We start from the raw sequence: 19599 nt of genomic DNA, 5'->3' as shown, positions 1-19599 counted from the left end.
AGTTTCAATCCACTCTTTCAGCCCATCCTAACCATACTGCTAACTCCCTCTCCATTATTTCCTATCCAAAGAACCCGACACATCGTTTCAAACGATGGCTCCGGGCTTTCCTCCCTTGAACCCGATAACAAACCAGCCGCTGGCTTAACATACAAGGTGTCCTCCAGATGCAGTACTGACTGTAGAGTTAGCATTTTGCCCGACAGTTTATACATATCATTAAAAACAATTTGTAATGAATGTGTATAATTCATGTACAGGATACAAATCTCCGCCTGTATGCTGCAGCTTTCGGTAATAAAACATTTTTCGAAGACGACAGATAAACGTTTTATTTCGTGCAGTGTCAAGGCATAGAACTACTTTCAAAGCAACATTACCATATTTGATCTGTTTTTGTTTTCGTTTTTTCGCTGTAATGTAACACTAGAAACATTTCATTTTAATTGTTTATTTGCAAAGGATAAAATGTCCTCTTTAAAAAAACAAAGCAAGGGAAGTAAACCTAAGATCAACTATAAGTATGGTTAAACAAAACGAATGTTTAATCCTTGTTAGTAAAACCACAGGTTACAAATTAAACTGAACGTTTTACTTAAGCATGAGATCAAAATTTATTTCATTAACTGAGAAAATATATTTTAAAATTACAGCCTCTATTAAACTTTGCGTAGGAGCCAACTACACATATACACACACACAAACACACACAAAATCCGAAGGCAATTTAAATAACATACCGAGGATAAATAAAAACCGGATATGAATGGACATGAAAACTTGAAAGTAAAACTCATTAACTTGTCCGATTGATTTGTCCGATCTAATATATCATCCGTTGATAAATCAATAAGACTCAAACCGACTGTTTATATATTAATTGGGAGTCAAGGGCACTCGACCTTGTCTGGGCCGTTTACTATTTAGAACTTTATATTTCAATGTCGTACATATCTTCCTTGTTTTTCAATTTCTTGAACATCGCCTAGTAGAAAATGTCGATTCGAACTGAAAATGTGAGCTTGAGACGGGGCGTTTTGTTCGACTATAATTAAATTAACGATCTTACGACAAAAAGAATACTAATTTGGAGAAAGTAGTTCATACATCATACTTGCCAACGATGCCCGTTTATGAGCAAGAAACGCCACTTGCCACCATATAACATTTAAAATGAACTCTTTCTCCTTTCAACCCAAGCATGTAAAAAATTTTGTTCTATATTTTAGAAATGTAAACAACTGCGTTTTACTTATACGAAACACTTTTCCAATGTTGTCTCAGGGCAATACTAAATTTATCAAAGTTGCTAAAGCTAAGCTAATACCATGAGGGGGATGCAGTGTTTTCCCTTCAATGTTTCATCCCCTGTATTGGCGCCAATCTAAAATCTCTTATCATAGGATCTTCTTTCTCCAACATGGCTCTTGTATTTATAGTTATATTAGCAAAACAAATATTTTCTTATCCAGTTTATATTCTCACCCTTTCTTGTCCGAAGTTGCTTCAAAGCAATTTTGTTTATGGTTAGCAGACAATCCCGAAAGTTTAGGACGGGCCTAGTTTTGTTCCTACCCTTTATTAACAACACTGATTTATTTAATGCCAATTTGAACTCGCTATCACTAAATTCAAAGGATTTTCCGCTAATCTTTTAACAAAATTGTTCAAGTTTGTCTTGCTCCAAGACAACATTACGCCATAATGGGTTAAATTTAAAAATAAATGGTACTTTTATACTGTAATATTTAAAATTCTCCGAACCCTCTCTCAGATGAAGGAAGTCAACAATCGTGAGGGTAGGTAAACAAATCAGTGACAAAATATGTTGAAAAACTTTCAAAATAACCGATAAGGAAAAAAATTACAAATAAGTGGATTTGTAAGCAATCAGACGTTTGCTTTTGTCCATTGCCTTAAATCAACGGTTTTTATGATGTTTGTTGATCGACCTGCAGATAATCTATGTAGAGTTTCAATCTTCGTAGAGGTCATTAGGCAGGTGAAGAAAGAAGAAGACTAATTGTTGGGTTCACCAAACTTTCGGCAACTTATAGTACCATCATCAGGGCCTATTTATTAAAAATTAAAATAAATAATATACAATTAACAGTTAACAAAATAATTCAATTTACTAGTTTCGTGGTCCGCTTGACCAATTAATATCTTACAATTAATTAAGGTTTTTAGTTGAGATAAAAAAAGTCTATGGCACGAGCGGGTTTCGAACTCACGATCTTCGGCTAGATACACCGCTGCTCTACCATTTTCGTAAAGCAATAATAAAAACCTTAATTAATTGTAAGATATTAATTGGTCAAGTGGACCACGAAACTAGTGAATTTAATAAGTTTAAAAATGAAGTATACCTTCACTAAAGCTCTCCGTGGCCATTTCATTTGTCGCCGAAAATCAAATAGATTACACGACATTTGAAAATGGCAAAAAGGAGGGAAAATTAAAAAGGTGGGATTGAGATGGGAAGTTAGTGTCCGAGTGGATCGAGGTCACGACAACTCAAGTGGTAGAGCAGCGGCGTATCTAGCCGAAGATGGTGAGTTCGAATCCCGCTCGTGCTATTGATTTTTTATCTCAACTAAAAACCTTAATTAATTGTAAAGTATAATAATATACATACTTTCCCAAGAGTGCAGGAAACTATTAACATGGAAAACTATGTTGCTTTTGCATTGCTTCATAACCTTAAACCCAAAACGCTTTTACAATAGTTTTCTATGGAATATCATTGCAAATATTATTTTATTAACTGTTAATTGTATATTATTTATTTTAATTTTTAATAAATAGGCCCTGATGATGGCACTATAAGTTGCCGAAAGCTTGGTGAACCCATCAATTAGTCTTCTTCTTTCTTCACCTGCCTAATGACCTGTACGAATATTCAACGGTTCTTATCAATTACACCTATTGATGAGATTGTTTTCATACGTTTTCCTTGAATTTTAACAATGATTGTAAAATGATTTGAAACCACTCGTCACATTGTATTGCAGTGTGACCAGAACAGAAGGAAGCTCGTTATGTGGACAAAATATTTTCTCTGCGTGTATAATTAGTGTTTGCAGGAATTATTTTTTGGCTTTGGCAAGTTCTGTGACATTTAACAAGGTTCGACTCAACGCATGCACAATATTTTGCACTACGTTCACAAATACTTATCGATGAAATATGTCAATGATTCCAGTTGGATCAGAGGGGCAAAATTCCAACAAGCCGGCATAGATTTTATAGAGAAAATCAACAGTGTGCCAATAGGGTGGAATTGCAATACTAGACGCAAAACGTATGACATCGAGTTGGAGAAAGATCAATAGACATTAAACGTACTGCTGTCAGTTCAAGCTTGTTCAATAAAACATTCTCCTCTCACAACATTTGTAACAACAGCTTAGAATACTCTGGCAAATGGGAGATTAAATGTTTCGCTGTATGGCATTGCACTTTCATATTTATGACTTTACACAACAAGAATATATTAAACAAATGGCTACTTTCTTTCTTTATTTTTTTAATAACTTTTTGAATTTATTAGACAACAATCAAACTTTCACTTTCCTCCTCTTATAACTAATAAACCATGTTTTTACTTGGTCAAATTTTGAAATCTCAAAGAAAAATGCCTGTAAAAAATTAGCGAAATTGAAAGTCTGAAAATTGAGGCGGAGGTTTCTCTAATTAAGGCCAACGTTGATGGGAGAAAATCACAGTAACAACTAGTAAATGTCCTGAGTGAATTTACAAGATACCCATATATACCCAATCATATAAATAAACTTTATAATTGATGTAAAAAAGATAATCAATTGATAAGAGAGAAAATACAGTTTACGTAATCATAATAAAGTAAATAAATTATTAATCATCTTGTGCTTGATGACTAAACGAAAGAGTTCAGTAAATTTCTCCTTGCCTTCGTTTATAGTGCCACTTGAACACTCGGAAAACAGAGAAGCCATTTGATAGTAAGGTTATGCAAATATGCAAAGAGAATGTAAATGATCAATGAAGAACGTAAAAGGAAAACCTCTATCGAGTACTCTTTTACCATGAAGTAAAAGAAAAACTGCCTACAATGAACGAGCAGTAAGAATCAAAAATTTTATCATAGTTGGATACGAAAAATTTACCCTGCAAGATGTGACTACAATTGGAATGTATTTCTAATTTGATTAAGGGTTTTAAAACTCACAGCAACGCGTTGACCATCGACAGGAGAAGTTTCGGTATTGTAATATAAATGGTTCAACTAACGCTAAAGAAGCAGGATGCAACAAAAATCACCTTGGACTGACTTCGCAGTACGAAGAGGACAGGATACAGCAACCGAAGATCCAACAGATTTTAAGTCAACTAGGGTCTTCTACCTCTTAATTTAATTAACGGGAAGCCAATAAATTCAGATAACTCATTGTCTTCCGACGTCATTTTGTACCTCCGTAATGGATAGATCACAGGCATACCGAGAATTGTAATACGGTCGTTATGGCAGTATGAATGATAGTACATCAAACAAGCTTCTCACATTCATATTTACGTTTATCTGTGTTTTTTAAATGTTAACTCACGTTAGACCATTTTCTGTAGTTTTGCAGATCTTCAGCAATAAAGATTGCGAAATTCTCAAACGTAACTGACAGATAAAAAAACCAGCGAGCGGTAAGACGAAAATTATCGGAAACGTCTCAACTTCAATATAAAAGATTTGTGGTTCATTTGACGATCATATTGGTCTGCCATACCCTCGTTGTTTGGGCAAGAGTTGTTTCGCTTTGTCGCCATCTTCTGTGGTTAGTTATTGCCTCATCTTGTAAATGTCATCCCTGGCATAAAAACCCTCAATTTTTCTCAAGAAAAAGAAGTATGGTAACATACAAACACACTATCATTTTCAACCAGGTCCGTCACTCCTCAAGAGCTCACGATACGAATAACGAAAGCGAATCGAATCGCTTGTTTATCCTCTCGTTCGTCAATTTCCCACTTCAAAACACATAGATCCAACGCCAACCCGCTCACACGACGTCGAGTGTTTTACGCTGTATAAATCAAATTCACAGCAAGTGTACTACACACGGGAAACGTTTCGTCAATTTGTAAGTTGTTGGCCTGGGAAACGGCTTCCCGGGTAAGTAGTAACTGTTACTATTAATGCAAGGGCGACTAATAATACAATAGACGATACAAAATGGTTCGGTCGTGGCCTTCGAGAAGCCTCCTCGAGATACGATCCGACGGATTTAGAAGCAAGCGCTTGCCTTCTCGTTGTGGGACGCCATCCAAATGGGACTAGGAGAGACGACGCCCGTTTAGTGCCATTACCCAAGATTTCCGTTATTGGCATAAACAGGCTTATCCTAATCTTTACTCCATGGCCAAATTTTCGTCAAAAGTCCTCTTACTGACGCAGTTTACCGCTTTTCAATCTGGTGTCTTCTCAGCCGAAAATTATATCCTCTTATCTTCGATCTCTTGATGTATTTCGGACACTGCATTGACAATTTAACACATTGGCGCAACAAACCTAGTCATCGAAATTTCCGATTGTTCTTACTGTCAGCATATTAGAATCACAAACGGGCTCAAGCGGACGTTTAATACGCTAGGTCGGGCCTTTGAACTAAGAAGGTAGAAGGCAAAATAATGAATATTTATACTACTATTCATTAACACGCTATGTCAATAACAGCTTTCCTGTTTTTTCTAACTTGCAGTTCGTTCTTAGCAAAAAAAAAAGAAAAAAAAAAGACGCCAATAATTATATACTAGGAGAATCATAGCTGCGCATTTTATCGCCAGTATACAAAATAAAATTTTTAACGGTTCCTGAGTTATTTTCTATCGTTGTCCCTAAATGACTTTATGTGTTCTTGATATCTGTCTTTTAATTTTCTTTCTGTCTGTCAGATGTATTTTCTCCATATTCTCATGTCATTGTATAAATGTCGTTTTTATATAGCGGACATGACTTGTAGTCGTTTTGTATCAGGAGTTTTCCAATTATGTTTGTTGTCTTTAGAGCAGTTTTTATGCCTGATTGGTTTAGTTTTTTTACGTCTCTTTCCCAATATATATAAATAAATTTAATGACTGCTTTTGAGGTGTTGTTTTCTTTTTGTCTGTATCACTTGTTTACTAGTTTGCTAATTGCGCTTATATCACCTTACATTTTTATTGCTTGTATTGCCTATTGATAGTGGTGTGGATTTTAGCTGTCATGATTTGATTGCTTTTTGTTGCGCGCGACAGATCCGTTTCGGTCTCCTTCAGTGGTGTTTGTGTGGTTCTGCAGGCCCGTCACCCCGCAGAGCTCAAACAGAAATCTCATTACTATATGCAACATGCCCATCGTTTCGTACCGCACATCTATACTAATAAGATAAATAGAGAGTTAGTTTGTATCTAACAGGTAATCTCGAAATTAGTCATATTTTGATCAAAATATTAAGGCACTTTTTTATGACTATAGGAATGGCACAGTCATAGTTTAGTCATGTTTTGCAATATTAAGATATGAAATTGTGTATGTTACTGTGCATATCGCAACGAAAAGCAGTTCAGCTATTGGAATTGCACAAATCTTGGCTGTCGTCTATTCATACTAACAGTATTGAACCACACAGACAAGGAAAGACAACCGCAGACATGTGCCGGCACAAGCAAAACATTCTCGGCGACAATGTTGCCCGGTGCTGGTACATGTCTGCACTGACACGCTCCGCTCACGTTCGCTAAACATGAACGTTCCTATATGTTTTGTATGTAAGGATTTTTTTGTGTCTGCCACGCTACGTGCTGGACACGCTCTTGTGCTGGTAGATATGAATCGACCTTTAATAAGATGGGTGGGCGATGTCTGTGGAGAAGGAGGACGTCTAGTCTATTCAGTATCATGAAATGCAGACTTACGCACGTAGATGAAAAACAACGCCGTTTACAATTTTAAGTCACTGCTTCTTTGAACTTCAGTCAGAAGTGAAGAGATTGGAGCGCGATTTCACACTCGCAGTATCTCACTGGGGTCAGCAAGAGTGTAGTATGCTCACCTTCCTGCATGGGTAAGAGCTTTGTCAAAACATAAAATTTTAACTGTTTTCATCATTTCTCATTTAAGAAAACCTATCGTACTTCCATGAAACAAACGTTTTTGACTTAAAAAAAGTAAATTTAATATATTTTTACTGTTTAAGCCCATTCTAGAGGGGTGAATTACTCTAAAGGGGATTGTTTGCAATGTCCGCAATGAGGGTATACGTTAAAATGTACAAAATCCTATCTTTTTTTTTTTGCTGGGGAATGCAAAAATAGTCCGTTAAAAGGGGTTTCGTTGTATAAAGATTCGGACTCTGCAAATTTTCTAAAAGCTGTTTCTTTTCCTCTAATTTCCTTTTTTATATAATTTTAACTTGATAAAAAATCCCAACGAAATCAACGTAAATTTTCTGCTTTGGTTGTCCTATGTTTATAGCCCGTTTTTTAAGTGTTTTGTTTTATTTTTACGTTGATTTTTTCTTTCTTTTGTGTGCTTTTTAATAGTATTATTTATTTTTACTGCAGTTAGTGTAAACTCGTGAATAATCACATCAGAATTAAAGTTGTTCTTTTGATTTCTCACAGAACAAGTGACTGTCCAATAAAATTCGTATGTTAATGTTATTTTCAGTTATTTCAGTCTCGAAAAGTAAATAAACTATTAATAAACAACTAGAAAAAAAAGGGGAGCAAACAATATGGACGATGCTAAAAGTACCAACACGTGACAATCGTTGGTAAATATAGCGGCTTGATACAGCTTTTTTTGAATTCCACTACTTCCACATACTAGCTGTTTAAACAGTCAACGGATGTGATACATCATTGAAACTTTCAGTTTGAATTTTCGTCATATATCTCTGATACGGAATATAATTCAAAGTTGAATCCATTCTGATACGTGATCGGCTCAGTTCCAGCTCGATTGATTGCCGCGAGACATTGCTGCCGGGCTGTATCAGGAGCGATCCCGATTAACCGGGGAGCCCCTTGGCAACGTTGTATCGGATGTATAGCAGATGATAACAACGCCTTTGAGAACGGCATCTACTATTTTGTGTTGCACAACGTTGCAAACGTATTCTCGATCGATTTGTGAGGCCAAACTATATTCGGCCCTTTTTTTCCCGACCTTTCCAACTTTTTAAAAACCAAGTTCGATGAGTACGTTCAATTCAGTAACCTCGATGACGATTCAACGCCCCATTTAGCAAAGGAATATTTCGAGAACTTGGCAGCACTCTATAATTTAGTATATTTGGCATAATTGCAGCCATCCTTGTAAAACTGTCGGAAACTCTGTAATTCTAATTGCAGAAGATAATAGCCAAGTTTATTTCTGTCTAATAACATGCGAAATTCAACCGCACACGTCTAAAATAAAAGATGTAGACTGACGCAAGGATGTGTTATGGGACACGATTGTCGGGTGAGCAGCTCGCGCTCAGACCCCACGAGAAGAATACCAGCGATAAATCCTGAGTGCTTGGCGTCGCTTTCACTTCATGTTTCCAAAAGCCGATCCTGGTATTTCGAATACTGTATTTGGTTTATCCTCTTCTTTTTTTCTGGCTCAAGGTATCTCTCGACAGGCCGACCGGCAACCCGTCGAACCGGTACAGTTATAAACTTGGACAATTTGTGTATAAAAACGATGAAAAAAGTTGTAGACATTCTGTCCTAAGACGGCTTTATACGCGCAATGCTAGGAAAAATCGTCGTTTTTCGAGAAGAAGAAGTAGAAAAGAAGTTTTATTTGGGGCTTTGGGCACCCTTGAATAACAAAAAGTACGAAATTTGGCACAATTCTAGTCAAAATTAATATATAAATAAAGATTTAATAAATTGCAGAAAAATAAATGAAACTTACTCAATTAAATATAAAAAGGGGAAAAATTAACTGAAAATTACTCATCCTCCAGGCTACGTGCTGTTTTAACAAAGAGTAGTATTCACCACAACCAAACGTGCTATTTCAATGTTCTTAATCTCGTTTATTGTTTATAGAACAAATAATGAAACCATTTTTCTAAAAAAATCAACGTTTTCAAAAACTTGTCATAATAATATCGAGGAAACTATATTATAAACTGCTATGATTGCAAACAGAACAATTTTTTTTTAAATAAATTAAAAAACTGTTATAAAAAGTAAATAAATATGTGTGGTGATTAGTGACTGTTAGTCGATGATTATTCAGAAATCGATAAAGAAAATGTTTTTCTGAAACCTACATCACACCAGACCGACCGCATCTCACGATTTCTGAATGACATTATGTAAAATCTAATGTAATTGAACATTTACAAACAATTTTGATATAAAACTCAACCCAGGTCGAGAAAATGTTAAATTAATTGCTACATTCGTAAAGTATAATTCCATCTCAACGTCGTGTTAGAGGCTGGAAATTAATTTTTCAACTTATGAATCAATAAATTTTAAAAATGCGTGTAAGAAATAGACTGAAATTTGATCTGACATTGAAAGTAAAATATAAAAAAAAAGTAAGGGCGCTTACAGTTTGGCATGCGCCCAAGGAGGGGCACAGATCCCCAATGCGTCCCTGTGGACAAGGGTGCACGTCTTGGCGAAGTATGCCTACCTCTAACTATATCCTTACTCGGGGATAATTACAAAAACCGTACACCGTCCAAAAGCGATTGATACTTTATAGGTTTCTTCCTATTTTTAAAAAAAAGTACATTTCAAACTGAACTAACAAGGGGGCCAGGTTTGTGGGGTCACGGATTTGGACCAACTTTTATTGGTGATTCGACACCCCAAAATATCGGACACGTATACGCCTTGTGAATAGGCTCTGGTTTCGCAATTGTTTTATTTTATTTTTATTTTTTTTAATTTTTTTTTTTTAAGCTAAAATTTTCCTTTTTTAATATTTTTATTTCTCCGTTCTGACACTAGGCGCCTTTTTATTATAAGAAAAGTGTTAAGTATTAAGGTCATAAGTAGGGAGAGGCATAAACCTACGCATAATTAATACTTTGTATTGATTCCTTCGCTCATTTTGTACTTATTATCGAAGTGTTTTTTTAAAAATATTTTAAATGCATATCACCATATTCCAGTGCAGGTGCCTTTAAAAAAAGGTGCCGACATAATCCTCGTTACAGTTATTAGACAGAAACGCAAACAACTTGGTCATTAGAAAAATCTAGACGGAGGAAGATCGGACTTTTGCAAAACCTAGAATATTGGTCGTTTCCGAAACATAACGTACTGGCTGACACATTTCGATGTCAGATCAGGAAGATAAGTAAGAAGAGGCACTAAATCACCACAAAGAACAGATTTATTCAGGAACGACCGGTGTGAGTCACCCCGCAGCCTTCAACCATAAACCTTCTGCAAATCCTTAAAATTTTGGTCATTTCGAATCACTTCGGACTGGCTGACGCGTTTCGATGTCGGTTTTCAGATCGGGGAAATAAGAAGGGAGAGACACTAACCCTCCACAAGAACAACTCTGTAATTTCAACATTCCCCAGACGTCAAGAATAAATTTCACAAAACTGTTTCGGTTCCGAACAATTACTTCTATAAACAGTCTGCGGTTTTAACAAAAATTGATTGAATTATTTTAAATCTTTGATTACGATGTTTCCGGCTGGCTGAGTAAGCATAAAAAGGCCGTAAAAGACTCGCTGTCGTACTCATTTCTATGAAATCCATTGTTTCCGAGATAGGGCGAGATATGAGTCAAACTTTTCACATTCATCCCGTTATTTGTAAACAGAAAAATTAGGGAGACCGTCCAAACGATTGTAAATATTATTATCTTATCCGTGTTACAGATAAACGTAGAATCTTGTCAAAACAATTGGAATTCGGCCGGCTAAGCAGGGACTGACAGCTAAAGACGGGTTTGTTTAGTGAAGAATGTCGTCCGATATTTTATCGCGGGAATGTCAAAACAATTTTCCTATTCACTTACCGGGGTTAACGAACCCCAGGTAACGTAGCTAACGAATTAGCATTATTCCGTCCTAACTCGTTAAATGCCTGGATTTAAATTTTCTATATTCTAAGTAATGTATCTCAACAGCTAAAACCAAAGTAAACTGTTGTGCACATATAGAAAATATTAATAGCCTAAGTATGGTGGAGTTGCATACACCATTTCTTATTATCTACACCGAGGTGAAAGTCCATTGGTTGAATATATTTTACGAATAAATTGAACAAACGCAACAACTTTAAAGCACTACAACGATAGACCCGGCTTTCAACTTCAATCGACGTGAAAGGGAGACACCAGCTTTCATCAAATCCAGCCCCTTTCGAGTTCATTTTGATCAAAACTAGGAAAGGAAAATTCAATGACGATGAATGTTTAAAAATTCACCTAGCGTTTTTTATTACCTCAAGGACTATCTCATTTTTACACAGCAAACAACTTGTCAGCAATTCATGACGTAAATTTGTGCAATTTACGTATGAAGTATTTTAGTTTTACGTTAATCAACGGACGTGTGAGTTCCATATTGTTAGACATGCCACACAATACTGTTGACTGATTTCCTTTGCTAATTCTGAACTTATCATCAAAGTGGGTTTTAATTTTAAATACACATGATATAAAAAAAATTGCTAATATAATCCTTGCTGCTTGTTATTCGTCAGAAATGACAACGACCCTAGACACCGGGCATGACAAAAACATAGACAAAGATTGAGGCCCTTCTGGGGTTTTAAGAACTTCTAAAATGTTGGGCGTTTATAAATCATTTCGGACTGGATGATGCGTCTCTATATCGGTTTTTCAGATCAGGGATGTAAGTAGGGAGAGGCAAAAAACCGACCATAGAAACAACATTGATTTGGAAACGACCTATATCCGTCACCCCGCCAGACCCCGACCAGAAAACTCACGATTCTGCAGAACCCAAAATGTTGGACGTTTCCGAAACATTTCATCGATATCGGTCTTCAGATCAGGGAGATAAGTAGGGAGTGTTATAAAACCGACCAGAGACCAAATTGATTCGGAAACGACCGATCTCAGTCAGGTCACAACCTCAATTTTAAACCTGCAGAATACAGAATTTTGGTCGCTTTCAAATCATTTCGGGCTGGCTGAAGTGATTCAATATCTGTTCTCAAATCACGGAAATATGTTGGGAGAGGCAACTAACCCACCACAGGGACTAAATTGATAAGGAAACGAGCGATAACCCCGTAACCCCGCAGACCTCACAATTCTGCAAACCGCAGTCAAATTCAATCATGCAATTAATCATAGAAGAATGCGTCGAACGAGAAAGAGAGATGTCTTAATGAAAAACAACCTCCATACGGGGTTCAAATAATTCAACAAGAAGAATTTTTTTATAAGGAACTAAAAATACTTAAATATTTGATTCCACGACTGGTTTTCGAACCAAGAAAGCTGTTATTGAAGAATACTAAGAAAAAACATCCTAATTGACTTATAATTAGGATTTGAATTTGTCAATTGCACATTAATTTCTATTGTAAACGCGACAAAAAAAGTCAATTATCGGTCTTTCTGAAAACACCTTAAACGCAAAATCTTGAAGGCCAAACTTCAAGGAAAATGTAAAATCATTCCACAAATTTTGGGAAGATGGAAGCAAACGGTAAAAATTTTATTATACGCTTTAAAGAAAGATTTAAACTGACCAATGACACAACTTTAAATTAAGTCAGCAGTTCTATCCGACTGATGACGGATATTTGCTCATTTCTATGAAACAAAATGTTCTTAGTGGACGTTTTGTCTATTCAGTCTAAACTGTTTTTGCTGGTTTATCAAAGAAGCACAAGAAGTCTGTACGTTTCAATAAATTAATAAGGCTCTTTCTTTTCCACGCAGTGAATGCGAAAATTTTGCCCTTAGTTCAAAAGCACATAACGTGATAAATTGAAAATGATGTTCGACTTAACGGAAGGAAAATACTAATTATGTCAGACACTATTTTTTTCAACGTCAGTCCTTCCTGATGCTTAAGTGCACGGAACGGGCGACAGACGAAAAAAAGAAATTTTGATAGCTGCTTCAAATTAGTAGCAGGGGCAAAACAAAGAGTATCGTGGTTGGAAAGGATGTAAACCTGATTGGAGTTTTTCGAACGCACAGAAAAAATTTCTTTCTTTTCGATGCGGTCGACGCGAAATTTTCCATTCAACTGACGACACCCAACTGTTACTCGAACGACTAAGTTGAACTGATCTGCTGGAAATTTCGCCCTTAGTTCAAAATCATAAAAATGATTGTCAAATTGAAATTGTGGTTCGACAACTACTTAACCGGATAGAAAATAATTATGTCGAAGACAGTCTATGTTTTTCAGTACTCGAAATTTTCCATTCAACTGACGGCACACAACTGTTACCTGAACGACTATCATTGACCTATCTGTTCGAATTTTCACCCTTACTTCTAAGTCACAAAATTGATTGATAAACTGAGATTGGGGTTCGACTAAGTACTTCACCGGGTGGGAAAAAAAATTCTAAGGCAGTTTTTTTTAAAAGAAAATTATACGAATTGAGCGAAACGCCGAAGGGCTGACCGGATTTGAACGCCGGTTTATATGTTGCAATCGCCGATAACGTACCCGCAATGTTTGCAATTGTGCAATACGAAGGGAAAACCCGACATTTATGGCAAATACTATGCAATTCGGCAGTTTGTTATATTTTACAACTTTTTTTGTGACAAAGTGTCAAAATAATAATAATAATAACAATAATGCAGTCAATGAAATCCCGTAACCTTCCGGTTTTCGCTTTCGATCAAAGCCTCTAGGATCGAAACGGAATCAAAAGCGCGAATTTGTCCTAAGCCGTATTCTCTGAAATATGCTAAACGCTGTACGTATTTGTTTCTGAACGGAAAATAAACTGTTATTCGTACTGGGAGAAAAACAGACTGAAATTGGATTTTTTTTACCGTTAACGGCTTTGACTTGAAATTTTATCTTCCGAGTTATCACAAGAGTTTTGATACAAGATTTCACCTCCCCACGACAGTCATTAAGAAAAGGATCTTCTGGAGTTACTGGTTAAAAAAACGGCCGTCGTTTCCAACCGGTATGAAAGATCAATTTTAAGAATTGAAATTAGCTTAGATTGTAAGGTTGCCTGGAGGTATTGGAGAGTGGAAGATTTGGAGTCGATGAACCGGCAGCACGAGGCGCCGTTTTATAAGGCCGGCGTCTGAGAAGTACCCGTGGAAAAGGTGCCGGTCGATATTTGAAATAGGAAAGGATTAAGTAAAAGTTAAAAAAAAAGTAAAAGCTCACCTCTTCTCTCCTCTTGAGCCAACGGCCGCAAGGGCTTTCCTCCAGGACTTCACTCTCGTCCTCCGAGTCCTCTCCGCTTTCCCTCTGGGTCTTCCTTTCGGAACGCTGTTTGCCGCTCGGCATCTTTAGCGAAGATCGAAAGACGATACTCTACGACTAAGAATCCTTCAGCTATAAACTCAAACGCCGGCACAGAGTCGACGAAAATCAGTTAGTCCTCGCACCGCTCAGGGACATGACCAGGACGACTCTCGTATCCTCAAAACACTGTACAACGGACGCGACACTCCGCGTGAATTGAACATGATCAACGACCGTCGAGACCGATTTTGAACTGTGAAGCCGGCGATGAAAACGAGTCTCTTGAGTCACACTCTTTTCAAATGGGCCGAAGAAAGTCAAGAACTGGATGGTTAAAATCGTCGAGACGGGACACGCTCCATCGTCATGTTTCGAGACTGGACTGGGTCGCGACTCGCACTCGCTATCGTTTCCAACTCGGTTCTCGAGCCGTTGGGCAGAGCGCTCTCGGTTCGCAGCAATAAAAAACAAATCATACGGCGGAGAGGAACGACCACGTCCGACAACCCCACCACACGTTTTTCCCCTTTTCAACAATTATTTTCCCAAATTCATCCTCAACCTCACCCGCTCTTCTCCTTCACTTCTTCTTTTTATTCTTCTACTATATTCTCTATTCTCAGTTCTTCTCATACAACTCGGTCCCTTTACCTCTCCTTTATTTCCATACCTACTATATTATTATTTTTTATTTTCTCTCTTTTTTTTAATCAGATATATTAGTTTTATTTCTTGGGATATTATTTTTAAAAAAAATTCAAGATTCTAAATTTAAGTTGTGTTTTAATTTGGAATGTGTTTTTTTTATAATTTTACCTTATTCAGTAACACATGACTAGAATAAATTACAACTCAATTCATTTTCTTCTTTTTTTTAAATATTGGGATAGCTTTATATTATTTCAATTCATACTCTTAATATTTGTCATTAAAGCTTTACTCCCATTTTTGTTTAGAACTACAATTTTGCTTATATCAAGGCTTATAATTGAACCATTTCCAATGAATGAGTGGTCTGTAAATAGGCAAGAATGTATTTCAGAATGAGTGTACTCAGGGAGGAGAAATGTCCAGACAGATGCAGTTCTTCATCAGGAGGCTGTTCTGGCTGCCCGAGTACCCCCACAGCCTTCCTTTATGCTGAGCCAGGTCTTCCAGGCTTTTCTTCTCACTATAAGAGTTCACTTTGAATACATATCCCTACTCGATAATGGACTATTGAAGAATCTTGCCATGCATAAATAAAGAAATGTTTTGGTTTAAGGAAATAAAAAAGGATATCATGCAATATAACTTGTCCGGTCCTTAGACTGGACATTGGCAGTTGAAGTGTAAAAGGGTGGTTTTTAAAAGGTTTTGGGGAGGGGGTTGATGCAGAATACAATCATTTCCTCCACTATGATCTAAACACATCTATTGTAAAACCCTATAGCTTATTGCCATACGTTGGAATGTGCTCTATTTCTTATAAAACTGTGCCTCTTCTTGGATCCCCTTGGGTATGAGAAATGTCCTGCCAAAGTAAACCGTAATCGGCTAACACTTTACATTCACAAAGGACATGTGTTGATATCTCTGGCATGTTTCCATCTCATCTTTCCCATCTTTTTAAGGTGATAGTTAGGAAGGCAGTGGCTGATGTAGAGGCCTATAGTGCTTGCTGTGCGAGAGGAGTTCTTTCAACTTCTGTTTATAGATGGTTATATATCTATTAGCTTGCCTCGTACTTGGAGTATTTATCATGTGTTTGACTTTTTCTTTCTCAATCCATTTTTCCAGTTCCAATTTTAACACCCACTCTGGAGAACTTTGTTGTGGTTCTGGTCCCATGGGTGAGAGGGTTGCCCCTTTTTTGGCTAGTTGGTCAGCCTGTCTATTTCCTTCTATGCTTCATGTTCAGGAACCCACTTTAAAGTTATCTTAATTTGTTTTCTCAGGGTCGTTAGGCATTTTAGGCACTCCCAGACAAATTTGGAGCTGAAAGCATACTCATTTAGTGCCTTTATGGCTGCCTGACTTGGAGAGAATCTAATCTCCTGTGCACATAGTTGTATCGCATGGACTTCAGCTGGGAAAAGCATTGGGGTTAGACCGAGGGACTTCGCTAGGATGTAGTTCGGCTCTTTTATCCCTAAGCCTACTCCCTGTTCCATCTTTGACCCATCTGTGTACCATATTAACACCCCTTCTTGAAACTTGGGGGCCACCTTTTTTCCAAATGTCTCTAGTTTCTAAGTCCACTTGGAAAGGTCTCTCAAAGTTGAGCTTTTCTCTCATCTTGTCAGACACCGTTGTAGCCATCTCATTTATTTTAATTCTTTTTAGAATGGCCCCTCCTTATATCTGGTTTTATTTTCTTATGTCTCAGGAGTCTGTTGACATAGACATGTAAAGGTGGGAGATTGAGGGCTTTTGAGGCTTGTTAGACGGTCCATTTGTGACAAAAAGGGAAAGAATATCAAGAGCTACCGGGTACCATGATAACAGAGTGTCATTAGTCATTAGACTCTCGGCTAGTAGATCCCACGGTCGATTTCCACTGTCGTCTCTGGACTTTTTTTTTACGTTTAAGGGGACTGCTGGCGAAAAATGAAAATTGACAGAGCACTCCTCAATGGATGGTCTGGGCGGGATCGGACTCAGTAACCCTGAATTCATTCCGACTCCCTTTGAAAATGAGTTTCTTCTATGGAAACCTACTGGCATACTGGAGGCTCAATTCACACCCATGTTGTGAGCCCCAAAAATGGTGTCATTACAGATGCGAGTGCCGTGTTGGTCGCCAAGAAATGGCACAAATTCTCCTGCTCCATACCATAAAAAGGTCACAGTTATTAATGTTCTACTGTTTGAAGTGTTTGTAATTTAGGTTGAACTCGACATTTAATTAGCCACTGCATCTTAACAAAGGGAAACAAAGGATCTATTAAATAATTTAGGGGTTTGAACAGAAGCTGCCTGAATTGTCATAACTATGCTATGTTATCTCTTTATATTTGTAATGGAGGAGGTCTCATACTCCTAGAATTAAATTCGTGTGAAATAAAAGACCTCAATACATCATATATTATAAGGTTGGTTTCAAACAAAAAATTGGGATAATTAAGGCAAAAATCAAAAAAAGTATTGATGATAATAAATTGTATCTAAAAAGTCAAAAATAGTAGTGTATGTAATAAAATGAAGCCAATTGTGAAGGTGGTTTGTCAATGACATTCTAATTTTTTTTCAGAAATTATATTTGTACTAAGTATATATTTTCCTGTTAAATCTGGAAACAGTAACATTATGGTATTCAAACCATTGTAAATTTGAGCTTAAGCTTTACAGTTATAAACTTACAAACTGTCCCATTTTTATTGCTCAAATTAACTTTTAGATCCTATTTTTCACATATAAGTCAATTTACTCATCATGTACAAATTGGATCAAATTTAAATTTCACATGCAGCAGGTGGGTTGTTTAAAAAAACAAAAAAATTTTTAACTTATATATTATCAATTGCCATGTGAGCGATTCCGGGTCTGAATCCCGGCACAGGCCATGGATTTTTAATTGATTATAGTATTAAAAATGTGTTGTAAATTGTTTCGACCTCTTGCGCATGACACCCAATGGTAGTTGGAAATTAATCCCTTTCGGTATGAGAGGAATTACATTCTAATCGCAGAATAGTTTCATGTTAATATAAAAAAAAAAAAAAAAAACTTTTAGAATGTGTTTGGAGATAGATATGGCAATTTGGAAGCTTTCTAAAATTTACGATGTCTATTGTTTTATACTCATATTTTACAATTATTAGTTATAATTCATATCTTGATTGAAACTAATTTGTAAGTGGTGGCATAAATTTAAAACTTTTATCATGACTGATGCATGTCCCTTATGTGTCAACGGATAAAATATTAAGCTCCATGATGTTCAAGAATAAAATGTGAAACTTGAAGTCATTTTTTTTTTTTTTAATATTAAATTTCATCAATTTTGGTATAAAAAAAATCATCCCAGGATTTTCCAGTTTATTCAATTTTTATATCCATGTATGCCAATGGTAGTTTATATTCAATGTTAACTTGATTTTAGTTCACGGTGTCATTTACTGATTTATGTAAGTGCACTTCTGAATGTATACAGAGTCGAACTTATCACTTCCCGTAGTCCACTGGCAAGTCCAGCTTTTGTAAGTCACAATAAATTCCTGGCTCGCCTCAACAATCACCTATCCCCGGGTGTTGGCAGTCTGTGATCAGACCTCGGTCTTATGCGTATGACTGCCAAGCTTGGGCTCCTCACGCTATCAACAACTAGGCCATTTCATCCCCTAGGGCAATCAGTTCCTAAATCCAATCCCATTCATACTCTCATTCATTCTTCAATACATTCTTTCCTATTTACATATGATTTATTCTGTTAGGGTGATGGAGTACTTGATATTCTTTTACCACCATTCACACCCATTATATAACTAACCTAATTGTGGGTAGTTAGGGGGTATTCAATATTCTGCTTATGCACTACACATTCATGCCAATAAATACATTCACTCTAAAACCACGCTAGGTACACCAAACAATCACTACTATATTCAATAAAATATCCCTGTCTCTTCCAAAAATAGGACAGGAGCCCCCCCCCCCAAAAAAAAAAATACTCAGAACAAGTTTCATATTGGGAGGCACTTCTGGGCACTCTTTATACAGAGCCCAGGAATTGCACCTTTAATTAGATAGAACACGTCGAGCAACATTTCTCTATACGCTTTGGCCCAAAAGTTTATGTATGTTAGCCTCGCATGGCCTATTCTTAATCGAGTGAGAAGATTACTTTTCTATAGTCAGAACCTCTGAAGGAATAATGACAGTGCTCTTGATACATAAGAGATTTTGTGCTGAACCAGCCACTTTCTTTTAATCATGTTTTTTATTGCATTTTTAGGGCTGGATTATGACAGTTTAAGTCCACTTGTCCACCTTGTCGTTACCCTTCGTACCTATGTGTATGAGCATGTAGATAACAACCATTTTGCTAAGACGCTCTAGTTCATGTTATCTCTTCAACAAGAGCACAACGAGAGGGTCAACGGAGAACCTGTCAAGGACACAGCAAACGTCCTGAGGGAGTCGGTGCAGACCAGGTAAGCAGAGACTATCAAATCACCTCGCAAATCACATACACACC

The 19599-nt window shown here is 36.8% G+C and overlaps 1 protein-coding gene across 2 annotated transcripts in view; it reads right to left on the bottom strand.

Annotated features, from left to right (window-relative positions):
• LOC106663628 (nuclear receptor-binding protein homolog) overlaps positions 1-15216 on the bottom strand; it is a 57257-nt gene extending 42041 nt beyond the window's left edge. Inside the window, exon 1 of one of the 2 annotated variants that reach the window (XM_014388597.2) lies at positions 14340-15216. In XM_014388597.2, coding sequence (XP_014244083.1) covers positions 14340-14462 — 123 coding nt within the window. In that variant the 5' untranslated portion in view covers positions 14463-15216. The remainder of the gene's footprint in view (positions 1-14339) is intronic. The other variant, XM_014388598.2, reaches the window with a different exon arrangement.
• Positions 15217-19599: the final 4383 nt, after the last annotated feature.

The sequence above is a fragment of the Cimex lectularius genome, unplaced genomic scaffold (genome assembly GCF_000648675.2).
Source record: "Cimex lectularius strain Harlan isolate CLEC.00 unplaced genomic scaffold, Clec_2.1 scaffold204, whole genome shotgun sequence".
In the NCBI taxonomy this organism is placed as follows: Eukaryota; Metazoa; Arthropoda; class Insecta; order Hemiptera; family Cimicidae; genus Cimex; species Cimex lectularius.
The sequence above is the reverse complement of the archived record's forward strand: the minus strand, read 5'-3'. Positions and strand labels throughout refer to the sequence as shown.